This window comes from Phoxinus phoxinus (assembly GCF_949152265.1).
Source record: "Phoxinus phoxinus genome assembly, chromosome: 6".
Lineage (NCBI taxonomy): Eukaryota > Metazoa > Chordata > Actinopteri > Cypriniformes > Leuciscidae > Phoxinus > Phoxinus phoxinus.
The window spans coordinates 29,586,527-29,609,432 of NC_136881.1; the positions used below are offsets into that span (position 1 = coordinate 29,586,527).

The 22,906-nt window shown below is 35.4% G+C and overlaps 1 protein-coding gene across 1 annotated transcript; it reads left to right on the forward strand.

Moving 5' to 3' along the window:
- Positions 1–79: 79 nt before the first annotated feature.
- LOC307000523 (GTPase IMAP family member 8-like) lies at positions 80–22,092 on the forward strand. The gene is given in 11 exon segments (XM_079616166.1): positions 80–192; positions 487–608; positions 721–757; positions 940–1,661; positions 1,663–1,733; positions 7,438–7,933; positions 16,159–16,284; positions 17,625–17,685; positions 18,719–18,840; positions 20,744–20,780; positions 20,969–22,092. Coding segments are annotated over 11 exon segments (2,652 nt in total). The 5' UTR covers positions 80–173; the 3' UTR covers positions 21,808–22,092.
- Positions 22,093–22,906: the final 814 nt, after the last annotated feature.

The following is a 22,906-nucleotide window of genomic DNA, read 5'->3' on the forward strand; positions in this document are numbered from 1 at the left end:
GTGAGCGAGAGAGCAGCTGCTTGACTGATCTTGCAGTGGCGTCTTGTCTCCTGTAGATGGCAGTCTACACACCAGATAACCCTTCCGGTGAAGCAAGACTAGCCAGTTTTATTGAAACTGTCCTTTTGACAAGAAAAACGAAACCCAGTTTACATCTACTGTATACTGGCACGATGTGCTCTTCATTTAGAAGTAGTTATTACTTAATTTTGCACCCATAAATAACTTAATTATAATATAAACTTAATATTTGCATTGAAGAAGAAATCTAAAGGAGTTGTGTAATGACAATCGACTGTTTTCTTTGTGTAATTTTAAAGAGATAGAGAAACCGCATCCGTTTAGAGTAGGCTAGATAGGTTTAGATGTCAGCTTAATACATGCAATAGCCTTGTTCGTGATTATAATTTCATATTCAATTATTTTATAATTTTCATATTTTGAATGTACAGTAAGAACAACAGTTTTTGATGACTTTCTTTATAGCTGTGCAGGACACTTCTCGTGTACCATCAACAAAGACGACCTCAAAGTCTTGGATCTCATCTTTCTCCAAAAAACTACTGGTGGTTTATATGATTGTTGCAGCTATTGCAATAGGGATTCAGGTATGCTTAAATTTATATTTTGTCATTTTGTTTTACTGTAAGCTGATTGTCTTTTTAACATGTATTAATTATTATTGCCAAATGTTATAAAATGTATATAAATCACTTCTAGATTTTCAAGCAACAAAAACTGGATTTTGATGCTAAAGGTAAGGTAGGCCTATTCATTTTTATTTTTTTATATACATACATATATTATAAATTAAGCTCTGTCAGGATGATGAATATTATTAAAAAGGCTAAATATTGGTTTATTTCATTGTTGTTTTACATAAATGTTTGTAAATTTAAATAAGTTTGAAAAAATGCTATCATTCTTGTTAATGTACAGTGTATCAGACAGGAGAACCGCTCCGCATTCTTCTGGTTGGAAAAACAGGAGTGGGGAAAAGTGCAACTGGCAACACTATCCTGGGACAAAAGCTTTTTGAATCAGAGATATCATCCTCCTCTGTGACTGGACATTGTGAAAAGTTTCATGCTTTAATAAATGGCAGAAACGTGTCTGTCATTGACTCTCCGGGTCTGTTTGACACCAGCCTAACTACAGATGAGGTCATTGACAGAATTAAACTCTGTATTCCACTCTCTGCTCCTGGTCCACATGTCTTCTTAGTTGTGATTCAGCTGGGCAGATTCACAGATGAAGAGGCAGAAGCTGTTAGAATCATTCAAGCAGTTTTTGGTGAGGAAGCCTCCACATACACCATGGCATTGTTCACTCATGGAGATCGATTGGAGGACAAGAACATTCATGCATTTGTGCGGGACAGCCCAAAACTGCTCAGTTTCATCAGAACTTGCAGTGGACGATACCATGTGTTCAACAATAAAGAACAAAATCCTGAACAGGTCATTTATTTGCTTGACCAGATTGATAAAATGGTCACTGGAAATGGTGGACAGCATTACACCAGTGAGATGCTTGAAAGGGCAGAGAGAGCGATTGAGAAAGAGAAACAACGTATCCTGAAGGAGAGAGAGGAGCAGAGACAGAGGGAGATACAAGCTCTGAGGGCTAAACTTGAGGACGAGGCCTACGAAAAAGCATTAAAAAAAGCTAAACAATGAATATATGACTAAGCTGGCAAGAGACCAAGCAGAAATAGACCTTCCATTCTTATTGCTTTAATCAAAGCACTGGCACTTAGAATAAGCAAATTATTTATTCATTATGTGATCCATGCACATGAAAACTGTTAAGTACTGAAAAATAACTTGAGTAGAGAAGGTATTTAAAATCTTTTTTAGTTATTTAGTTATTAATAAATAGAACTAAAGAATGTGTGTTCACTGTACATTTCGGTAAATGTGATATGAAAGTTTAATATGAAATGTTTGATGAATATGTCTATTATTCTGTATAACTTGTGTTCATAAATTAAGCAGATGTGTTGTGTAAAAATTTTAGCTATATGAGATCTTGTACCTCTTTTACAAGAGAAGAAATGAAGAATGACAGAACTAATAATCAAACAAAAAAACGGACCTAGAAACTCACCATGCGTCCCAATGTCCGTACTATCCATCCTAAAAGTTAGATTAAAATAACTGTGTCCCAAAGCATACTAGCCTACGTATGTTGAAAAGAGTATGTCAAAAGTCCCCGGACAGTCTACTATTTCCGGTAGATTTTCAAAGTGTGGACAGAGATTGTCTTATAATAGGGAAATGAGAGGGTCTGTATCTCTTACTATTGAGAAAGTTTAACTGGTAAGGCAGCTCAGTCTATCGTGCAATGGCAGTAACGTCAGTCCCCGGCCCACAGTTCAAAGTTTTATTACAGTCAGTTACAGTTTACGTTAATCAGTTTCTTGTGGATTATTAGCGCGTTGGTCTTGTGGATAAATGTTCTATATTTGGTGTTATATCACTAGTAAACGTACAGTATAGGACTGCACTGTTATTATCTCTATTAGCTGCAAAGTACACTGCTGGGCGCATAAAACTACATTTAAGATTACACTTAAAACTTAATTATAATTTAAAAGGGGGAGACCAGAGACAGTTGTAACACTTTTAGCAATTTTTAGCAATACATCAAAAACCATTTATACTGGAATAACCAATTTATTATATTATAAACTTAAATCTGTCAACTGCTGAAACAATGTATTTAAGTGGTTTTATGAAATATGTACAGGTTGCAAAATCGATTTTAATACAGTCTCTCTCCACTGTTACAACCGTCGGTTGTAACACATGTCAGGGACGGTTGTAACATGTCTAAAATATACATAATGAATCAATCATATACGCAAAATGGAAAATATTATTTATCAATCATGTTATTGTGACTATTAATTTCATGTTTTTAAGTAATGATTACCTTTTTTTCATACTACATGACAAAAAAAAGAGGTGCAACCGTCAAATTATAACGCAAGAAAATTATTTAATGGGTAGAACACCTCAAAAAAAGTTTACATTTAAACTTTTACATTTAATTTGCAATGCACAGTGCTCATTTTACTTTTAATTAGCAAATTAACGGGATTTTTTTTTTTTTTTTGCTTGATTAGTTTTTAAAATATAGGCCTAAATGACACTTAGTTGGTGATACTGGGACAGTTGTAACGGGCCGTTACAACCGTCCCAGTAACACCAACCATGTTTTCATCTCATGTGAGCTAGCTTGACTGCAAGTTTGACACTTGTTAGCCATTTTTATTTTTAGCTTACAAAACAGTGATTCTAAATAATACTTGTTTGAATTCATAGACATTTGATCTTATATCATTATCCAAAAAAGTACATCAGAAAGAAAAGTATATTTTTTTACTCAAAAACAACCTTTTGTAGATAACTCCGTCAGGAAGTTTCAAATGTGGCTCCCCTTTGGCAAGAATGGAGGGAAACTAACTAAGCATGAGCACAGTGAGTGTAATCACTCTAGGTTGTTTCTGATGGGAGGAATTCAAGGTGTTACAACCGTCCCCTGTTACAACTGTCCCTGGTCTCCCTACATATTTAATTAATTAAAAAGCGTTGTATCATCATCATATAGGCACACAGCAGTCATGAATCATTACAATACAAGACTAACCTGGCAGTGATAGAAAGAACACTTATGTTTTTATTTTCATTAAACAACATACAACACAATATTTATAATTCAATTATTAATTTTCTCATTATTCATTAAAATACATAATATCAGTGTCATATCCATACATGCATTTATAATAGTCAATACAATTCAGATCTTATCTTAACTGGTAAAACCTGAATGCATAAGAAAGAAAATTACTAAAATACATCTGTATTTTTAACTTTTCTTAGACACTATTAAATACTATGCTAATGCCGTAAATGAGTCCTACCTGTCGTGACATTCTCTTATCCCTTCTCTTATAAAGTAACCTTTTTATCATAGTAAAATGAACATATTATTCCCAACAAAAGTATTGTTTTGAATAAAACATGTTGAAGATTAGTGGACATACCGACACAGCCGCAGCGTTAGAATTTAGCCGTTATGCTTTTTATGGCTAATAGGCTAATAATCAGTTTAACCTGATAAACATTTTTTTATTTAATGTAACATTTCATCTGCAATAACAATAATGACTTTGTTGGCCATTAACGTTTAAATGCATCATTATGCATTACCGTAATATGAGGAGAGTTCCCTTTCAGGCGGTCACGTTCGACGTCACGTCGGAACGTATCGACGAATTGGGATCTCGCTTGAGATAACAGTCCTCTCTCCGATGCAACGATCGACATCTGATCATTCCCCTTAAGCATGATGAGCGCAGTCTGCACCACAACATCCACGCCGGGGCTCATCTAGTCCCGTCACCACAGTTGCTGTACCACCGCTGAACGGCCAGGTAACCAGCTTGGCTCCTCAGCGAAAACCTGAATGTGCATTGTATCTGCTTACGTATTTAAACCCACAATGCGGGGCGGAGCGCGAGATGCAAGATATGCATTTGCCGCTCATTTGGTTTACACTTGAAGGTGATTGGGCTCTCAGGAGGATCAACGTGCTAATATTAAAACACAACATTATTTCTTGTAATTGAAACAAAAGACAATTTTGACATGAAAGAGAGCAGAGATAACAGGCATCCAGACTTGCTCAAGATTAAAGGTAGCCTACATTTTAATTTGCACTGAAAACCCTAATAAGTTTATTGAACTCAATTGATTTGAGTAAACTCGTTCCCTCAATTTAATTGAGTAATGGGGTCTCCCAAAACGTGCATATTTAAGTTTACTTAACTTGGTGCTTATGTAGACTTGACCTAAATTGTTTAGTTCACCAAACTTGATGATTATTTAATGTACTTAGACAATAAAGTTCACTTAACTTAGTGTTAATTTCCACTCTTAACCCGAATTAGATGACTTTACTCGCAAATCGCGTGGAAACCCGTTGCCCTATACCATTGAAACTAAACATGTTGAGTTGTATTAACATGGAACCCTAACTTTTTACACAAGCTGAAACTAAACTTTTCATTTGAGTGTCACCATTGTTGAGATTCATATGCTGATTGTTGATGTCTATGTGTGACAAAATAACATGGCATTTAAAAAAAAATCTACATAATGTTTTTTTCAACTGTTCAAATTATAACAATTCTGTTGGATTTCCTGGTGAAAAAAATCACAGGTCTTGTCATATCACATATCAATCATATGGAAAGATCCAGACAATAATAGATTAAACTCTAGATGACAGGAGGTGTTACTGACTTATAATCTTTATTGATGACAACATCAATACGCAGTCATAGTCACTGGATCACTTTACTCTTTGCTTTTTTGCTATACCAATTGTGCCTTTTAAACACACAGGTAAAGCAGCCAGAGAAAAACTAATGTTCAAATGTCAAGGGCCCAACTAAAGCCAACACTTGTCACCATTATGGTGACTACAAATTAAACAATAATTCATCAACATCTAAACCTCTGTTAATTCTCAATACCGTTTGCTGCCAAGGCCTGTGCTCGTACCGCCTTGGATGCACGATGCTGGTCTTTTCACGTGACCAGGCAGGTTTTAGCCCCCTCCCCTTCCTTATGAAACTAAACATACTAAGTTATCTCTAAACCTGATTAGTGCAATGAATCTTTCAGCTAAATAGTACAATCAACTAATGTTGTTTAGTAATGATAGCAGGTTTTTACTAAACATAAAAGAATAAGTAATGATCACTCGTAAGTTTAATTAGAAACAAAATCTGGGTTTACAGTGTGCTTTTGAATCAGTTATGGAAAGGGAGCCATTTTCTTTATGCTGACATAGGCCTAATAAATATTTAATAAAAGGAAAAAAAGTTCTACTGACAATGTGCAAATTAAAGAACATGTAAGCAGGTGTTCATTTAAATACTCCCCTCGCATAAATTTTGCATCTGAAAGTGAAACTACAAATGCAAATGCAACAAGTTCTGCTGCAAAAATAATTGTCCACACATTTTTAGCGCACATTTGTCACTGCATGTCTTTCGTAAATCCTGACAGTTTTTTTTTAATGCCAAAAGAGGGTTTGTGCTGGTGCACGCTATTTGTAATTCTAGCCCCATAATGTGCATAGGTAAGGGGAGGGGCTGGTATCAGGGGTAACAATGAGATTTCATTAGTTAACTTGAACTAAGAATAAACAATACTTCTAGCATTTGTTAATTGTAATGTTCAGTTCAATATTTACTAATACATTATTAAAATCAAAGGTTATATTTGTTAACATGAGTTAATGAACTGTGAACTAACATGAACAATCAGTGAACAGCTGTATTTTTATTAACTAACATTAACAAAGATGAATAAATACAGAAACAGATGTATTGCTCATTTTTAGTTCATGATAGTTAATACATTAACCAATGTTAATAAATGAGACCTTATAGTAAAGTGTTACTGTAACAGATGCCATTTATTTCACTTGTGCCAACAGGATTTTTAGGCGTAAATGCCAACTCAGGGCTCCTGTCAGAGACACACCTAGTCACACCTAACCATCCGGATTGCATTGCAAGAACAATATTTTTGACTATACTTTCTCGATATGGAGGACACCAAAAATTACAGGTATGTATTTGATAATACTTATCTTTTTACAATAAAGAACACACACACACACACGATACATGCATATGTATATTTAAACATCTATTTAGCTTAGCTTTTGACTTTATTAATTATCAATTAATTTATCAATAATTCCCCTTATACTGTGTTTACCACATCTTAAGACATGAAATGTTGAAATGTTTTATTTTAAGGGATTTGTCAGGGTTTTTTTAAACACAGTAATTTCCTCAGTGGCTAATTGCTGTACTGCACAGTATGTGAAAATTTACATTAATATAGATTATATACCTTCTGTATCTAAACTAACAACCTTTTTAGACATATTGTATAAATACATTTTAATTGTAACTAAGGTTGGATATTATATTACTGTAATCCTTTCTAGATGTTTAAGCAACAAAATCATGTTTCTTTTGATTCGAATGACAGAGGTAAAGTATTTTCCCCTAGTGTTCAAATAATTTTGCATAAATGTTGCACTATGACTTTTTAAAATATAAATATGTGTTTAAAGATTAACAAGAGATTATTAGATAATTATAAGTAATACTTGTATTTCTTCTCAATATGTAGTGCATGACCCAGGAGAGGAACAGGAAAGAAAGGAATTCTTTTGGTTGGAAAAACAGGGGTGGGAAAAAGGCTTTTAAATCAGAGCTATTATCATCTTCTGTGACTGGACAATGTGACAAATTTAATACAATAATAAATTACAGAATAATATCTGTCATTGACTCTCCAGGTCTGTTTGACACCTAACTACAGCTGAGGTGGTCAACAGAATTAAACTCTGTATTCCACTCTCTGCTCCTGGTCCACATGTCTTCTTAGTTGTGATTCAGCTGGGCAGATTCACAGATGAAGAGGCAGAAGCTGTTAGAATCATTCAAGCAGTTTTTGGTGAGGAAGCCTCCACATACACCATGGCACTGTTCACTCATGGAGATCGATTGGAGGACAAGAACATTCATGCATTTGTGCGGGACAGCCCAAAACTGCTCAGTTTCATCAGAACGTGCAGTGGACGATACCATGTGCTCAACGATAAAAAACAAAATCCTGAACAGGTCATTCAGTTGCTTGACCAGATTGATAAAATGGTCACTGGAAATGGAGGGCAACATTACACCAGTGAGATGCTTGAAAGGGCAGAGAGAGCGATTGAGAAAGAGAAACGACGTATCCTGAAGGAGAATGAAGAGCAGAGACAGAAGGAGATAGAAGCTCTGAGGGCTAAACTCACGGAAGACATCCTGAATAATAATTACGAGCGGCAGGCAATATCGGAAGCTGAAAGAAGCACTTCAATTTTTGGTCAAATCTTTCAATTCCTGACCAATATTGTCAAGACATTTTTCAGATTAGTCTAAATCAGTTCAGCTCCACTTGAGACTAATTTCTCTTTATTAAAAGAAATAATGCAGTTTTAAAGGAAATATTGGTGTATTCTAATTGTGCAAATTATAATTAATATATTTTAACCATTTATTATATACATTATTAAGTGTTATGATCCCTTTTGGTTGTCTTACAAAGTATTTTATATATCTCCTCTAATTTTAAAGTTTTAACAGAAATTACACACACACACACACGCACACACACACACACACACACACACACACACACACACACACACACACACACACACACACACACACACACACACACACACACACACACACACACACACACACACACACAAAAACTCCTGCAACTTGCCATAATTATGTTTACTTTAATGGACAGAAAATGGATTTAATTCAAATAATTACTTTGCCTTATATTTAACAGAGATTAGACAAGTTTTATATACTCTCCCTGGGTCCCACCAATAGAGGACTCCACTGATCTATATAATGACTATGTATGTCATTCTATATAGATCAGTGGAGGACTCCCTGTCATGTGATAATTGATAAAATAACTTCCTTGAAGTTTAACAGAAACACTGAATGACCAGTAATATCTCAAGTACCGCACCACAACCCAAAATGCGACAAAAAGTTCTGTTTAATGCAAAAACATTTTCATTATCTTTTCAAATTTTTTATATTTTTATGTCTGCAAGGAACATTCAGTTATACTTTATCTGAATGAATGAACTGATGAAATTTATAAAATGCACTTGCGCTTTTCAGATCCTTGAGTCATTACAGTAACAGTTTTTTACAGTCGCTAGGACACATTTCTCAATACTTAGGTCACTTTTTCAAAACTCTTCACACAGTGAGCACAACAGAAGTATATGTGGGCTAAACTGTGGATCCTTTATCATTGCTTTGGCACAAAATGGATTCAATGACTACATTTTTCAAATTATATTAATTATTTTCTCAATTCGACACAACAACCGCCAAAACTCTGTGTACATACAGGCCAATTTGCACATGCTTATACTGTTTTAAAAACTGTTACACTTAAGTTCAAAACGATAACATAATACAAAACTGTATACTACAGCATTTTGCCACATTTCTACAGTAATATTGTAATGAAATATATTTCGAATCTAAAAATTAAATGGTATAAGCTGATTCCTATTGTATCTGTATCAGTGTAAATACAGATATAAATACGGTGTGTAGACAAATGTTTGTACTTTGGAATTACTCAGTGCAAAAAAAAGACATAAAATATATAAAGTATTGAGGCATACTGCATCATGTCTAATTCATTCCAGTAACATATATTGCAGTGTATTCTAAACAGAGAGGTAGAAGAAAGAAAGCATTTACAGAGGAAAACATTGTTGCATAATGCTTGTTGTTAGTGTTTTTAGGTCATTGTTTTGCGGGTGACAAAGTTTGTTGGCTGTCAACCTTTGCTAGTGTTATGGAAGAATGTGCTGATTTGAGACATGTATGAAGTGATTTGGAAGTTTTAGTGCATTTTGAATGTGAAATTGACTGCTGTGCCGAGCTGAAAGTTGGTTGGGAGAACTGTGTGAAGAGTTTTGAAAAAGTGACCTATTGAGAAATGTGTCCTAGCGACTGTAAAAAACTGTAATAGAAAGGTGAGAGAATATCAGAGAACTTGTATTTGACTTGTATTTTGATCAATGGAATAATATTACATGTAAATCTAAAATGTTCATATCAGATGTAATTGCGACTCCATGGCGTGTTTACTTTATTTACAGTTTTTCTCGATTGCTTAAACACTATAACCAGGCTTTTGAACTAAAATTTCAAAACCATAATGCCATTTATCAAAAAGCACATCCATTTCACTAAACTTTAAACACAAATCCCTTCATTTTTCATTGCCTACACCATGTGGCCATTTAGAAAGCACTATTCAATATTGTTCACTCAAGTCAGCACAGCTTCAGCTCAGTTAGCACACAATTACCCAAGTGAAAACACTAAGAGTCAAAATGTAACACACATCAATCAGATCCTTCAATAGATAGATAAAAGGGCCCAAATCAGTTTATTGAGTTTTGGAACAATGGATCCAGGAAGACATGAAGAAAGAGGTCAAGGAGGGATAGGAGCAAGGAGGAGGAGGAGGAGGATGAGGAGGAAGGGCAAGGGCAAGGAGACAAGTAGTCTCGGATGAAATTCAAGCCATGTTGGCCATGTACTTGTCCATGGTATGACTATGAGGGAGGCTGGGCAACGAGTACAGCCAAACTTGAGTCGCTTCACCGTCACCTCCATCATCAGAAGCTTCAGGGAGGTGTGGTGGCAAACAAAACTCTATCACTGAATAAGAGACAAACATTTCCATTTTTCTTTGAGGTTTATTTTCTTGCAAGAAAAGGCCAGCAGTCGTACAGTCACACAGAGTGGCTACAGAGTGTGACAGTGAAGGGAGGGCATCCTCTCACCTTTATAGTCTTGACTCCCAAAATGTTATCCTTCTAGGCCAATGATGGTATTTCAACCATACGTGGAACATTCGTAGACTTGTTCATCATATTGTATCCTTGAGTGGAGGCCCTCCTGTCACGACCAACACTCTTTACCATTCCAATACAATTCCATATTAGAATAAGGTTTGTGTGTGCTCTTTTACTGTCATATGATGGTCACACACATCTTACGTAAGTAAATATATATTTTAAAAAAAAATAGAGGCGAGAGTAAAAAAAAAAGAGTACAGTACTTTTACAAGAGTACATGAATGAATAAAAATATGCCAATGTATCCATTGCTTGTGTCTTTTGTGTTCATCATGTGAAAAGGTTTGTGGGGGGGGAACTACAAGCAACATAACTTACCAGGTTTGGAAATGTTTGAATTTATTACACCAGTGTGTAAGACCATATTGTAGTGTGTGTGTGTTGTGATGGCTTGTGTGTCCAGTCTGAGGACAAAGTTTGGTTTTTCAGCAAGAGTGAATGGTTTTGAGTGTAGAGCTTCATTTTGACCTGAAAATAGGATGTTTGGGGAATTGGGTGAGACGTTATGGATTTGTGTTTACTGTTCTGAGAATATGAGGCATAGTTTCAAGAAATGTGTTTTAGCAATCGAGAAAAACTGTAATACTCATTCCTCTTGTCTTTCCACTCAAACCAAGGATATTCGGATTCAAATCCTTAGCTTGACTTTTTGCCCACCGATCTTGCCAGGTTATTCGTCTATATTTTAAATGGTGCCACACACAAAAAAACTGTATATATTAAAGTATTGTTTTATGGTGTGTACTTTTATCCTAACACCTTTAACCTATTTATTTATTATTCTCAGGTTAGGTAAAGTAAGTCGAGTCTGACCTAAATTATAAGCATTTTAAAATCACTTATATTTGGTCAGAAGACTTCTCTGTGGTATGTTCTTATTAAAAGTCTTACAGCATCATAAAGTCTCAGTAGGCAGTTTTTGTACTCAATTAAATTTCTTTTAATTGGTTACATTTCTTTTTACAATAAACAAAAATATAAAGGCAAATAAAACTTCATCATTAAAGTATAAAATACAATAATCACGTTTTGAATCAAAGGTGTAGTAAGCTCTGGGCTTCTTATCTTCTGCTTGGGGTTTCTTGTCCTCAGCTTTGGGCTTCTAGGCGTCGGGGGCACTGACGTATCAGTATCCCAAGAGGCAATCAGCTCATCAGTCTTTTATAGGCCTACTCCTGTTGTTTACCACTGATGTTAGGTTGTGACTTTCCCAAAGTTTCCCAGATCCTTCTCAAGGCCTTGCAGGTGCAAGGTGTCCACCTCTTCATGTCCTTGAACTGCAGTAAACTCAACCAAGATGGCTGATTTCATTTAAGGTTCTGAGAGTAGAACCACAGTACTTTCTGTCCTTGAGCACACACACATAATCACACTTTTCTGCTCCTTTCTCGTGGGTTGGCACACCAACATCTACATAATAACCAATTACTGTACATCTATGCCTAAACAATATAAGCCATATTTTACAAACAATAATAAATAACAACATTGAATGCAATGCATTGTATCCAATATATTGGCTAAATATGTGTAACAAAAAGGCATCTACAATAAACAAGGAGGCAGGTAATTGCATTTTCTTGATATTATACATCAGTATATTAAAATTATATAAAAAATATAAAATTATACATCATTTCCTTTGCATGTGTCTGAACTAAGTGCATATAAGTTGACTGTCTCAGGTTCAGAAGTACAGGTGTGCTTAACAGCCAAAGAACTGAATATACCAATAGACATTCAGAATATGGCGTCCTAGCTATTGGCCAACAGCATGCTCTGCTTTCACATATCACAGGTGTCCGATAAAAAAGAATAACATACAATCTTTTGTCGTATATATTTAATCAGGTTAAATATGTATGAAGACAACAACAAAGAGTGAATATCCTGTTCAGCTGGCTGTTCTGTTTCTCTTCAAGCTATTATGATATGTTTAGCCCAGAAGAGGTATGAAGACACACAACCACTCCCATTTGAAAATGCTAAAATTACCAGCTATTTCAACAGTGTTGTTGTTCAACATTGACACACGTTATACAGTAAGTCAGGTTCTTTGTCATTTACAGTTTTTTACAATTGCTATGACAGTTTTTTCAATACATTTAACAAGTTTCCTAAACTCTTAACACGGTTAGCACAACATCCGTCTTTGTAGGCTATACAATTAACACATTTCTTGTTGCTTTGACACAAAATGCATACAGTTAACACAAATTTAAAATGCTTGAACTTCTTTTACACACAAGCTCAACAAATACCAAAACAATGTAATTTTACTGCCAAATTTACAAATGCTTTCACACTGTATGTCAGAACAGATAACATCATGTTCTAAACATAACTTATAGGTTAAAGTCAAAGTGAACAGCTGTGCATATTGTGAATTGAAACACAAATATATGCCCTGTATTGTATTCCATTGCTACTGAGAAACAGCTTATTGAAGTTTTGCACATATATAAATTACAGCTGATTCCCATCCAGAAGCACACTCGGGTGTTGAGGTTCTTTCAATCGCATGATCAAATGTTCTAAAAGAGGACTCTAGGCTGATCTTGTGTGGAAAAGGAACAATATGGAGCAACACAAAGAGAGAAAGAAAGAAAGAAAGAAAGAAAGAAAGAAAGAAAGAAAGAAAGAAAGAAAGAAAGAAAGAAAGAAAGAAAGAAAGAAAGAAAGAAAGAAAGAAAGAAAGAAAGAAAGAAAGAAAGAAAGAAAGAAAGAAGCCTACACGAGGGAGAGGAAGACGAGTACCAGGACAAGGGAGAGGAGTGGGGCAAGGACCAGGACAAGGGAGAGGAGTGGGGCAAGGACCAGGACAAGGGAGAGGAGTGGGGCAAGGACCAGGACAAGGGAGAGGTATATGTTACAGTAATGTCCTTTTGCAAATAAAGTCTTTACTGCAGGAATTCTGTTTTTCATAAACTGTACAGAAAGCTACTCTGAGATGGTCATTCATTTTTTGTATTGAATTTCTGCAACAAAATGCATGTATTTACTAAACCCAACAAAACAAAAAATGTAGATAGGCTTCAAAAGAAACTACAGTGCAAAACACAATCTATGATCAATACAATACAGTAAACTGTCTATTGTATAAGGGCAGACCTGACACATAACATAATGCAGTTTCTGTAAATTCAGCTGATGTTACTGTTCTTTTTGTCATTGTGTTATGATTGACTAAATGTTCCTGTTGGAAGAGAACCTGTGTTAGTGTTTTGAATAATTATTTGATTTTGAAACATGTTTGCAGTGTTTTGTTAGACATGTGTATTGTGTTAGTGTATTATTGTATTTTGAAAATTAGTTTTGGAGTTTAGTTTACAGTGTGTGATTTTGTGCCTGAAATTAACCGTTTTGCCAATTGTGTGTTTTAGGTGTGTTGGTGCGTTAAGAGTTTAGGAAACTAGTTAAATGTATTGAAAAAACTGTCATAGCGATCGTAAAAAACTGTAATGAACTGTATGGGTCCTGTTAATTCATTTGATTAAGATACATTTGTCAGAACATTTCCTTAAGAGAGAATCAAGTGTTGATTTTTCTGAATGGTATCATGCAACAAGCCCTAAGTGGGATGATGGTTGCTTGTTATTATTATTTGTAGTTAACTTTTTTTGCAGCATGATTAAATGATAACATTATAATTTTGACAAATCTGTAAAATTTGCAACAATAATGTCAAATAAACATCACAGAAAACAAAAACAACTAACATGGATGACAAGACTAATTTTCCTCAAAAAAAAAAGAAAAGAAAATGACAGCAAAGATTTAACAATTTGACCAAATTGAATGAGAGGCAAGATTTTAACTGGCAAATTGTACTTTGCATTTAGAATTTACTTTGCATTTACCAAAATTTGCAAAAATATTACATTTGCCAAAACTTAATCAAACAGGGCATCTGCTTTTAGTAAATCTTTGATAAGGAGTGTTGTGATGGGCACTTTCGAACCACTGCTTTGTGAAGCTTTGAAACCTTTGAGCAGTCTCTATGGTTTTTACCTAATCTCAGAGTTCCAGAGTTTCGGTGCCATAGCACTGAACGATCTACCACCCATTGATTTAGACATATAATGACACATTTGCAACACTTTATAATAATGGTGTATGAATAATCATGTGCTAATACCTGAATTACTTACTTCAACACAAACTAATATAATATACTGAATTAAACACATGTTTGCAATTGCATAGTATTGGGAGTTTTCCACAATGATATTGTCACGTTTTGAGATTATTTGTTCATGTTTAAAGTTTGTTTTTGATCTGTGTCTCTGTTCTGTTCATGTTTTAATGTCTATTGGTTCAGTTCTCCTTCGTCATCTCCCTGTTTGGGCACTTATTGAGATAGTTGAGTTGAGGTGTGTCTAGTTAATTTATATTATATTATTTGCTGTGTACTTAAGCCCCATGTTTAGTCCTGTTCAGTGTCTGTCGTCGTCGTCAAAGTGTACCAATTGCTATTTCCTGGTTCTGTCCGTATCCATTATTTCCGCAAATCTGCATCAGATTAGTGAAGGACTCACTATAGAATTCATTTTTCACACAGAATTATGCAAGTCTGTCCCATTTCCCCTCTCCTATTCATCTTGGCTGTAAAAATGCTTGCTATTTTGATTAACAAAGACAATAGCTTGATAAACTCAATGCGTTTGGATTGGTATTAGTCAATTGGCTGATGACACAACCCTCTTTTTACAGGACAGACATCAAATTGATTAAATTAATTAATTTCTTCTCCAAACCATCCAGCATTCACTTAAATATAAACAATTGTGATTTAATTGCAATTCATGGCAGCGAATCTAACTCTTTATGTAATATCCATTAAGACATCTGTAAAATACTTAGGGACAACTATTACCAAAGACAACAATCATAGTGTCCGAGAACTTTGTAAACCGATTTCTAAAAGCAAAAACTATTCTCAACAGCTGGATACAAAGAGATATCTCAAGATTTGAATAATTCTGCAAACCAAAATGGAATTTGCTCTCTAGATTTGTTTACCTCCTCACTATCCCCCCTTACTTAGTAAAGGAATATAACAAATACAATCTTAAACTTTATCTGGAAAAAGTTTCATAATAAAAAAAACTATTTGGTTCACAGTTATGAAGAAGAGGGACTAAATGTTATTGACTTAGAAACTTAACCCAATGGCTATAATTTCTTCGTAATACAAAAGGTTAGTCTCTTCTTCAGTGTTTGCAAAAGTGGGTGGTTTAGATTGTTTTATTAAGTGGGATTTTGAGATGTCCAAGCTTAGATTATCTAATTATGTTGGAAATTACCATTGTTCTCATAATTTTAGTTCTGACAAGACTTGTATTTGGAATAATCATTTTATTGTACACCGTAACAAGTCTTTGTATCATAAAAACTGGTTTAAATATAATCTTTTTTTCTTTACTGGATATGATGGACAATTATTATGGTAATATTCTGAATTCAGGGTGTAACTGAAGCTGCTCCACCCACTACATCTAGCGATGGTGAGCTGGACGTCAAGCTCCACCCATCATCTCCGTAGAGAGCAGCTGCTTGACAGATCTTGCAGTGGCGTCTTGTCTCCTGTAGATGGTGGTCTACATTAAACCCTCCGGTGAAGCAAGACTACCAGTTTTGAGTAAACGAAACTATCCTTTTGACAGGAAAGAAAACGAAACCCATCTACCATCACAACAATGTGCTCTAGATTTAAAAGTAAGTAACTTAATTTTTTGCATCCATTAAAGAGAAGGCTTTACACTAACTTAATAAAAAAAAAATAATTAAATAAATCAGCTGATTAAAGTTGTTTAATGAGAATCAAGTGCTTTGCGTGATTTTAAAGAGATAGAGGCATGCGTTCGAAATCCCTTCTCCTCCACTATTACCTAAATTAGTAGGCTACACTTCATATGGAAAAACAAGCCTCATAAGTAGTCTTTAAATATTTTATGTAGCCTAACTCATATCAAGAAGTTTTGAATGTGCTTGATTTTCCTACTTCTAATACAATTTTCAAGTTGAACTGGATTAAACATTATATTAAGCATAAAGATAAGCTACGGTATAATTCCAAATCTTATTTTTGAAAAAGTTGGTGGTGTAGACTTCCTTTTAAAATGTGAGACACGTATGCCCTTTTCTGTTATTTTTTCTTTCTTCTTCCTCTTTAATATGTGAATATATTTTTCTTTAATATCTTTGCTATGAATGTTAGGCCTATCCTTAACGTTCAACATATACAATAGCTACCTGATTTAAAAAAATATATATTAATGTTTTATGATGCTATGGAATTTTTTAGAGCATTATATGTGAAACATGTGAAACCTTTGTATTGTTCGAAATTTTACATGTATGTTTTGTTGGAAATAAACACCATGGTAAACACCATTTAATGGAACACCATAAGCCCTTGATCACGAATCTGCTATGGAGCCGATTTATTATTTATACCCCCAGTTTCCCAGACAATGCTTAAACCTAGTCCCAGACTGAAATATTTGAGCTGTTTTAACTAAAAGCAACTTGCACTGGCATATCTTAAAATATGTCATTGGCATTGTTTTGTCTCAAGATGCAAATGACATATTTGCATATTTCTTAGGTATGTTTATCTAAGGATGTTAATCTTAGCCCATGTCTGTGAAACCAAGCCATAGTTTTTTTCCTTATAAATTTGTTTTACGCACTATTCTATAGGCCTGTATGTATGTTTGGGCTGTTAATAAAAAATAATAATAATATGAACAAATATTAAATATGAATATATTAATAGTCTATATTTAGGCTATATTAAATATAAAAAACACAAATTAAAATGATAATACAAAAAATTACAACTGTGTTAAAAAACAGTCAGCTTAAGGTAGCTACGGTACAAGTAATAAATGCAGTTAAATGTCAAAACTCCAATGTGATAACTCCAATATCACACTTTTTAACATTGTAAATTAAGCGCGACCTGTCATGTTGCATTGTGGTCTATGGATCTGGAGTTATTGAATGGACTAAACGAACTTCAGCTAAACAATGACACTATAATATTTTTGCAGTGTTTCATCAGCAGAACAATCCAAAAACACACTAAAGAACAGAACAACCCACTAAAAAAATGTATGTATATCCCTCACAGCCTCGCTTTCATTCCTGTAAAAAAATCAAAGATGGCGCTGCTGTGAAAGGTGCGTTCACGCCATTTTGAAAATAACCGTAATTTCGTGAAATTTCGTGAAATTAACCACTTGTGCGCTCTTGTCCTTTCCGCAGACTGACGCTTGTCCTGGCCTTGATAGATTCTCCTCGAGTTTATATCTGTTCAGTTGCTGTCTCTCCAAGCAATTAACACAGGCAAAGCAAATAATCCGAAAAAGGGAGAAATCGAAACTGCCTGTTGGACAGCTACACTTAAGTGCTATACAATTTAAACTGCAATACTTTTCAGACGCGGCTGTTATTTAAAGAAGGAACGCGTCTAATTAAAATACAGATTTGTTTGAAGGTAAAAATGTACAAATAACCACAGAATCGAAAATAGCCTTACTTTCTGGAAAATAATACTGAACAACAAGAGAACTGAATATTAAGAAAAAAACACTTGCACGCTCTTGTCCTTTCCGCAGACTGACGCTTGTCCTGGCCTTGATAGATTCTTCTCGAGTTTATATCTGTTTTACAGTTGCTGTCTCTCCAAGCAATTAACACAGGCAAAGCAAATAATCCGAAAAAGGGAGAAATCGAAACTGCCTGTTGGACAGCTACACTTAAGTGCTATAACATTTTACCACTTTTACCAAAATAACATATAAATGTATTAGTAATATCCATTTCTGTAATCCCAGGTTGCTGTGGTCATGCAGGTTTGTTTACACATTAAACTTGTGGCCACGTAAAAGATATGTCGTTCCCCCAACATAGGATCTCGAGGCCACGACTTGACATAACCACAACATAAGGATGTCGTTACCTCGACAAAATGATCTTGTGAGCACGACAAAACTAAATGAATTGAACATGTCCCCTCCCTGGCTGTCACCGTAGTATAGCCTTGTTTATGATTATCATACATATAATAATGATAAAATATTATTAATCTTTTATCATTTTGATATTTTGTATGTAAGAACTTTTTTCATGACTTTCTTTATAGCTGTGCAGGACACTTCTCATGGACCATCATCAACGACGACCTCAATGTCTTGGATCTCATCTTTCTCCACAAAACTACTGGTGGTTTCTATGATTGTTGGAGCTATTTCAATGGGGTTTCAGGTATGCTTAAATGTATATTTTGTCCTTTTTTTTAGCTGATTATCTTTTTAACATGTATAAGCAGTGGGTAACGCATTACAAGTAACATGAATTATGTAATCAGATTTTTTTTCAAGTAATGAATAGAGTAACGCATTACTTTTACGTTTACAATAGAACCTCTTGAGTTACTATTTCAAATAAGTAACGGAAGTTACTTTGTTTTCCTATTTATTGACTGACACCTCTCCTGTCCCCATGTTGAGAGAAATCAGGAGTGAGTTGAATGGTTTGTTGAGCTGCGCCCTCTACTGTATTGGCGTTAATGTGCGTTTCCTTCTGCCTGAGACTTATTAGGGGCCAAGCACCGAATTAGTGTTATTATTCTTCCACCATGAAAGTCTATGGCAGCCCATAGAACCGCTTGCGGGAAAGTTGTGCAATTTATTATTTGGCACACTGATAGAGGACAGTCTGAACAGTCACCATAGCAAATTTGGAGTCTCCAAACCAATTCCTCTAGCGCAGAGGTCTTCAACCCTGCTCCTGGAGGCCCACTGCCCTGCAGAGTTTATATCAAACCTGCTTCAGTCTGTGATTTTCAAGCGATCTTGATTAGCTGGTCCAGGTGTGTTTGATTAGGGTTGAAATAAAACTCTTCAGGACAGTGGGCCTCCAGGAGCAGGGTTGAAGACCTATGCTCTAGCGCCACCAACTGTCCAAAGTCTCACACGTTTATGCTAATAACATTTGAATTGTAAGGGCTAGAAAAAAAATAAAATTGGATTGCATCATACCACATAATTTTCCGGTAGCCTATGTAAATTGATCCGCCATTTTGAATTATCTGAAAAACCTACTTTTTCAAACTCCTCCTAGGCCGATGCTCAGATTTTCACTAAAATTTAACCAGATCATCTCCAGACCATGCCGACAAAAATGTATGGAATTTATGTCGATTCGTCAAACTGTTCGCGAATACTGTGCAAAATAATTATACGTAGTGTTTGCGAAAACAGACGTAGGGCTGTATCTCCGCAACGCTTTATCGTATTCAGACCAAACTTGGTCCATGTAATCACAAGCAAGACCTGAGGCTACATGCTGCACCAAAAGCATAGATACCAATATTGCCATATTCAGCCAAACTTCCTGTCCACCATCTTTATTTTCTTTTAAAACCTACTTTTTCGAACTCCTCCTAGACCGAACGTCCGATTTTCACCAAAATCGGATTGTGTCATCTCCAGACCGTGCCGAGAAAAAGTTATGGATTTCGTGTCGATAGACGAAACCGTTTTCGTATACCCCAGCAGCAAAGTTGATGCATGATGCCAAAATGACTACTCAGGCTTTATATCTGCAATGCCTTGACATATTGACACCAAACTTTGTATGTCATTTTCGCTTCACTCTGACCACATCACATACATTTTGTAACTACGCCACCTATTGGTCGAAAATGCTAATCCATTAAATCATAGTTTTAGGTAATGTATGTAATTTTTCAGCCGTTTTGCCTAAATTCATCTTTAAATTACTTTAATTGCTTCTTGCTGCAGTTGGTCTGACACGCCCAGCCATGTTGGCATGTCTTGTCTTCTTTGCGCTTGGCCCCGGTATTGCTGCTTGCAGCTATATTTCATTTCATTTATGGTGTGAAAGTGCCTTTACATTTGCCAAAATAGAACTTAATTTTTTTTTGTTATTAAAAAAACAAACAAGCAAACCCAGCCCGGGGAGAAAAAGTAACGCAAAAGTAACATACTGCATTACTTTCCATAAAAAGTAAGTAATGCAATTAACAATCTTTTTTAAGGAGTAATGCAATACTGTAACACGTTAATTTTTATAGTAACTTTCCCCAACACTGTACAAGTGGCCAAATGTCATACATGTATAATATTATATATATCCCTTCTAGATCTTCAAGCTACAAAAACAAGATTTTGATGATATAGGTAAGGTATTTATTATATTTTTGATATACATAAATATATTTCAACATAAGCTCTGTCAGGATGATGAATAGTATTAAAAAGGTTTAATATAGGTAGGCTATTATATTGTTCTTTTAAATAAATGTTTGTTAATTTTTAATATATTAGCAAGAGTTTGAAAAAATTATATTATTCTTGTTAATGTACAGTGTATCAGACAAGAGAACCGCTCCGCATACTTCTGGTTGGAAAAACAGGAGTGGGGAAAAGTGCAACCGGCAACACTATCCTGGGACAAAAGCTTTTTGAATCAGAGATATCATCCTCCTCTGTGACTGGACATTGTGAAAAGTATCATGCAACTATAAATGGCAGAAAAGTATCTGTCATTGACTCTCCGGGTCTGTTTGACACCAGCCTAACTACAGATGAGGTGGTCAACAGAATTAAACTCTGTATTCCACTCTCTGCTCCTGGTCCACATGTCTTCTTAGTTGTGATTCAGCTTGGCAGATTCACAAATGAAGAGGCAGAAACTGTTAAAATCATTCAAGCAGTTTTTGGTGAGGAAGCCTCCACATACACAATGGCACTGTTCACTCATGGAGATCGATTGGAGGACAAGAACATTCACACATTTGTGCGGGACAATCCAAAACTGCTCAGTTTCATCAGAACGTGCAGTGGACGATACCATGTGCTCAACAATAAAGAACAAAATCCTGAACAGGTCATTCAGTTGCTCGACCAGATTGATAAAATGGTCACTGGAAATGGTGGACAGCATTACACCAGTGAGATGCTTGAAAGGGTAGAGAGAGCGATTGAGAAAGAGAAACAACGTATCCTGAAGGAGACAGAGGAGCAGAGACAGAGGGAGATACAAGCTCTGAGGGCTAAACTTGAGGACGAGGCCTACGAAAAAGCATTAAAAAATTTAAACAGTGAATATGAGCAGCGTGCAAGATACCAAGCTGAAATAGACCTTCCATTCATAATCAATGTGGTTACTTCTTTGATTAAATCACTAAGCAAGTTCTTCTTTTGATCACCTTTCGAAATGACCAACACGGAAAAATTACCATGTTGCTACTTTAATAGTATGCCTATAGGCATTTAAAACCTCACCATTTAAAGTTTGTATTTGAAGTTAAGTTTATTAATAAATAGAACTAAAGCACATATTTACACTGTACATTCTGATGATAGAACATATGAGAGTTTAATAATATGGAAGTATGGAAATATGAAGTTGAATGTGAAATGTTTGATAAATATGTCTGTTATAAACTTGCTTCTAAATGAAGCATATGTGTTGCATATAAATTGTGGCTTCTTGAGATCTGTCTTCTGTTTTCTTATGTGAGAAATATGCATGTGAGATTGTTTATCCACTGTATATTTATACAGTATAAACCTTGAACTTATGTTTAGCTATTGCTGGATGATATTGTTATGCAAAGAATGTTTCCCTTCAAGAAATATTTAACATACCATTTGACAAAAATTCAATTGGCAATAAACATAATATTTCTCAAGACCAAATTTTGAAGGGGACACAACAGCCAATATTGTACTTGTGTGGCGTTTTGGTGCACTGAAAAATGATCTTTAATATGTCCCTTTTTCTGAGTCTGGCCTCTCTCCATTGACAAGCGTTAACTTCCTTGAAGGCGGGTACTCTGTTGAAGTTTAAAACTATTGGATCTGCCCAGAGCCACTCTGGATCTGCCATAACCAATCGCTAACTTTGGTCGTGATGTATGACGACTCAAACTAGCGCACAACCTCAACGTCATCGTTCTCAGCCACTCCCTCTGTTCGCTGATTGGACCGGTAAAAAATTGCCTGGAGAAAACCCAAGAATACACCGCAAGCCCAGACGTAGTTCTGAAGGAAAATGAAAATTGAGCGGAAGTACGTAGGAGGGCGGAGCCAGGCTACCTTTGACAGCCTACTTTCTGGAGTTCCACAACTGCTGAAGAATTCTCTTAATTCTCTCCCAGGACTTCATAAAAAGGTCATAGACTATAAAAAGGGACTCTCACTGTTGGTGAGGTTTGCGGTGGACCAAACCGCTGTGAGGCAAGAGAGGGGGGACTCAAAATGTTTCTAAACTTAAAAAGCATTTTTTGTCCCATTTGCGC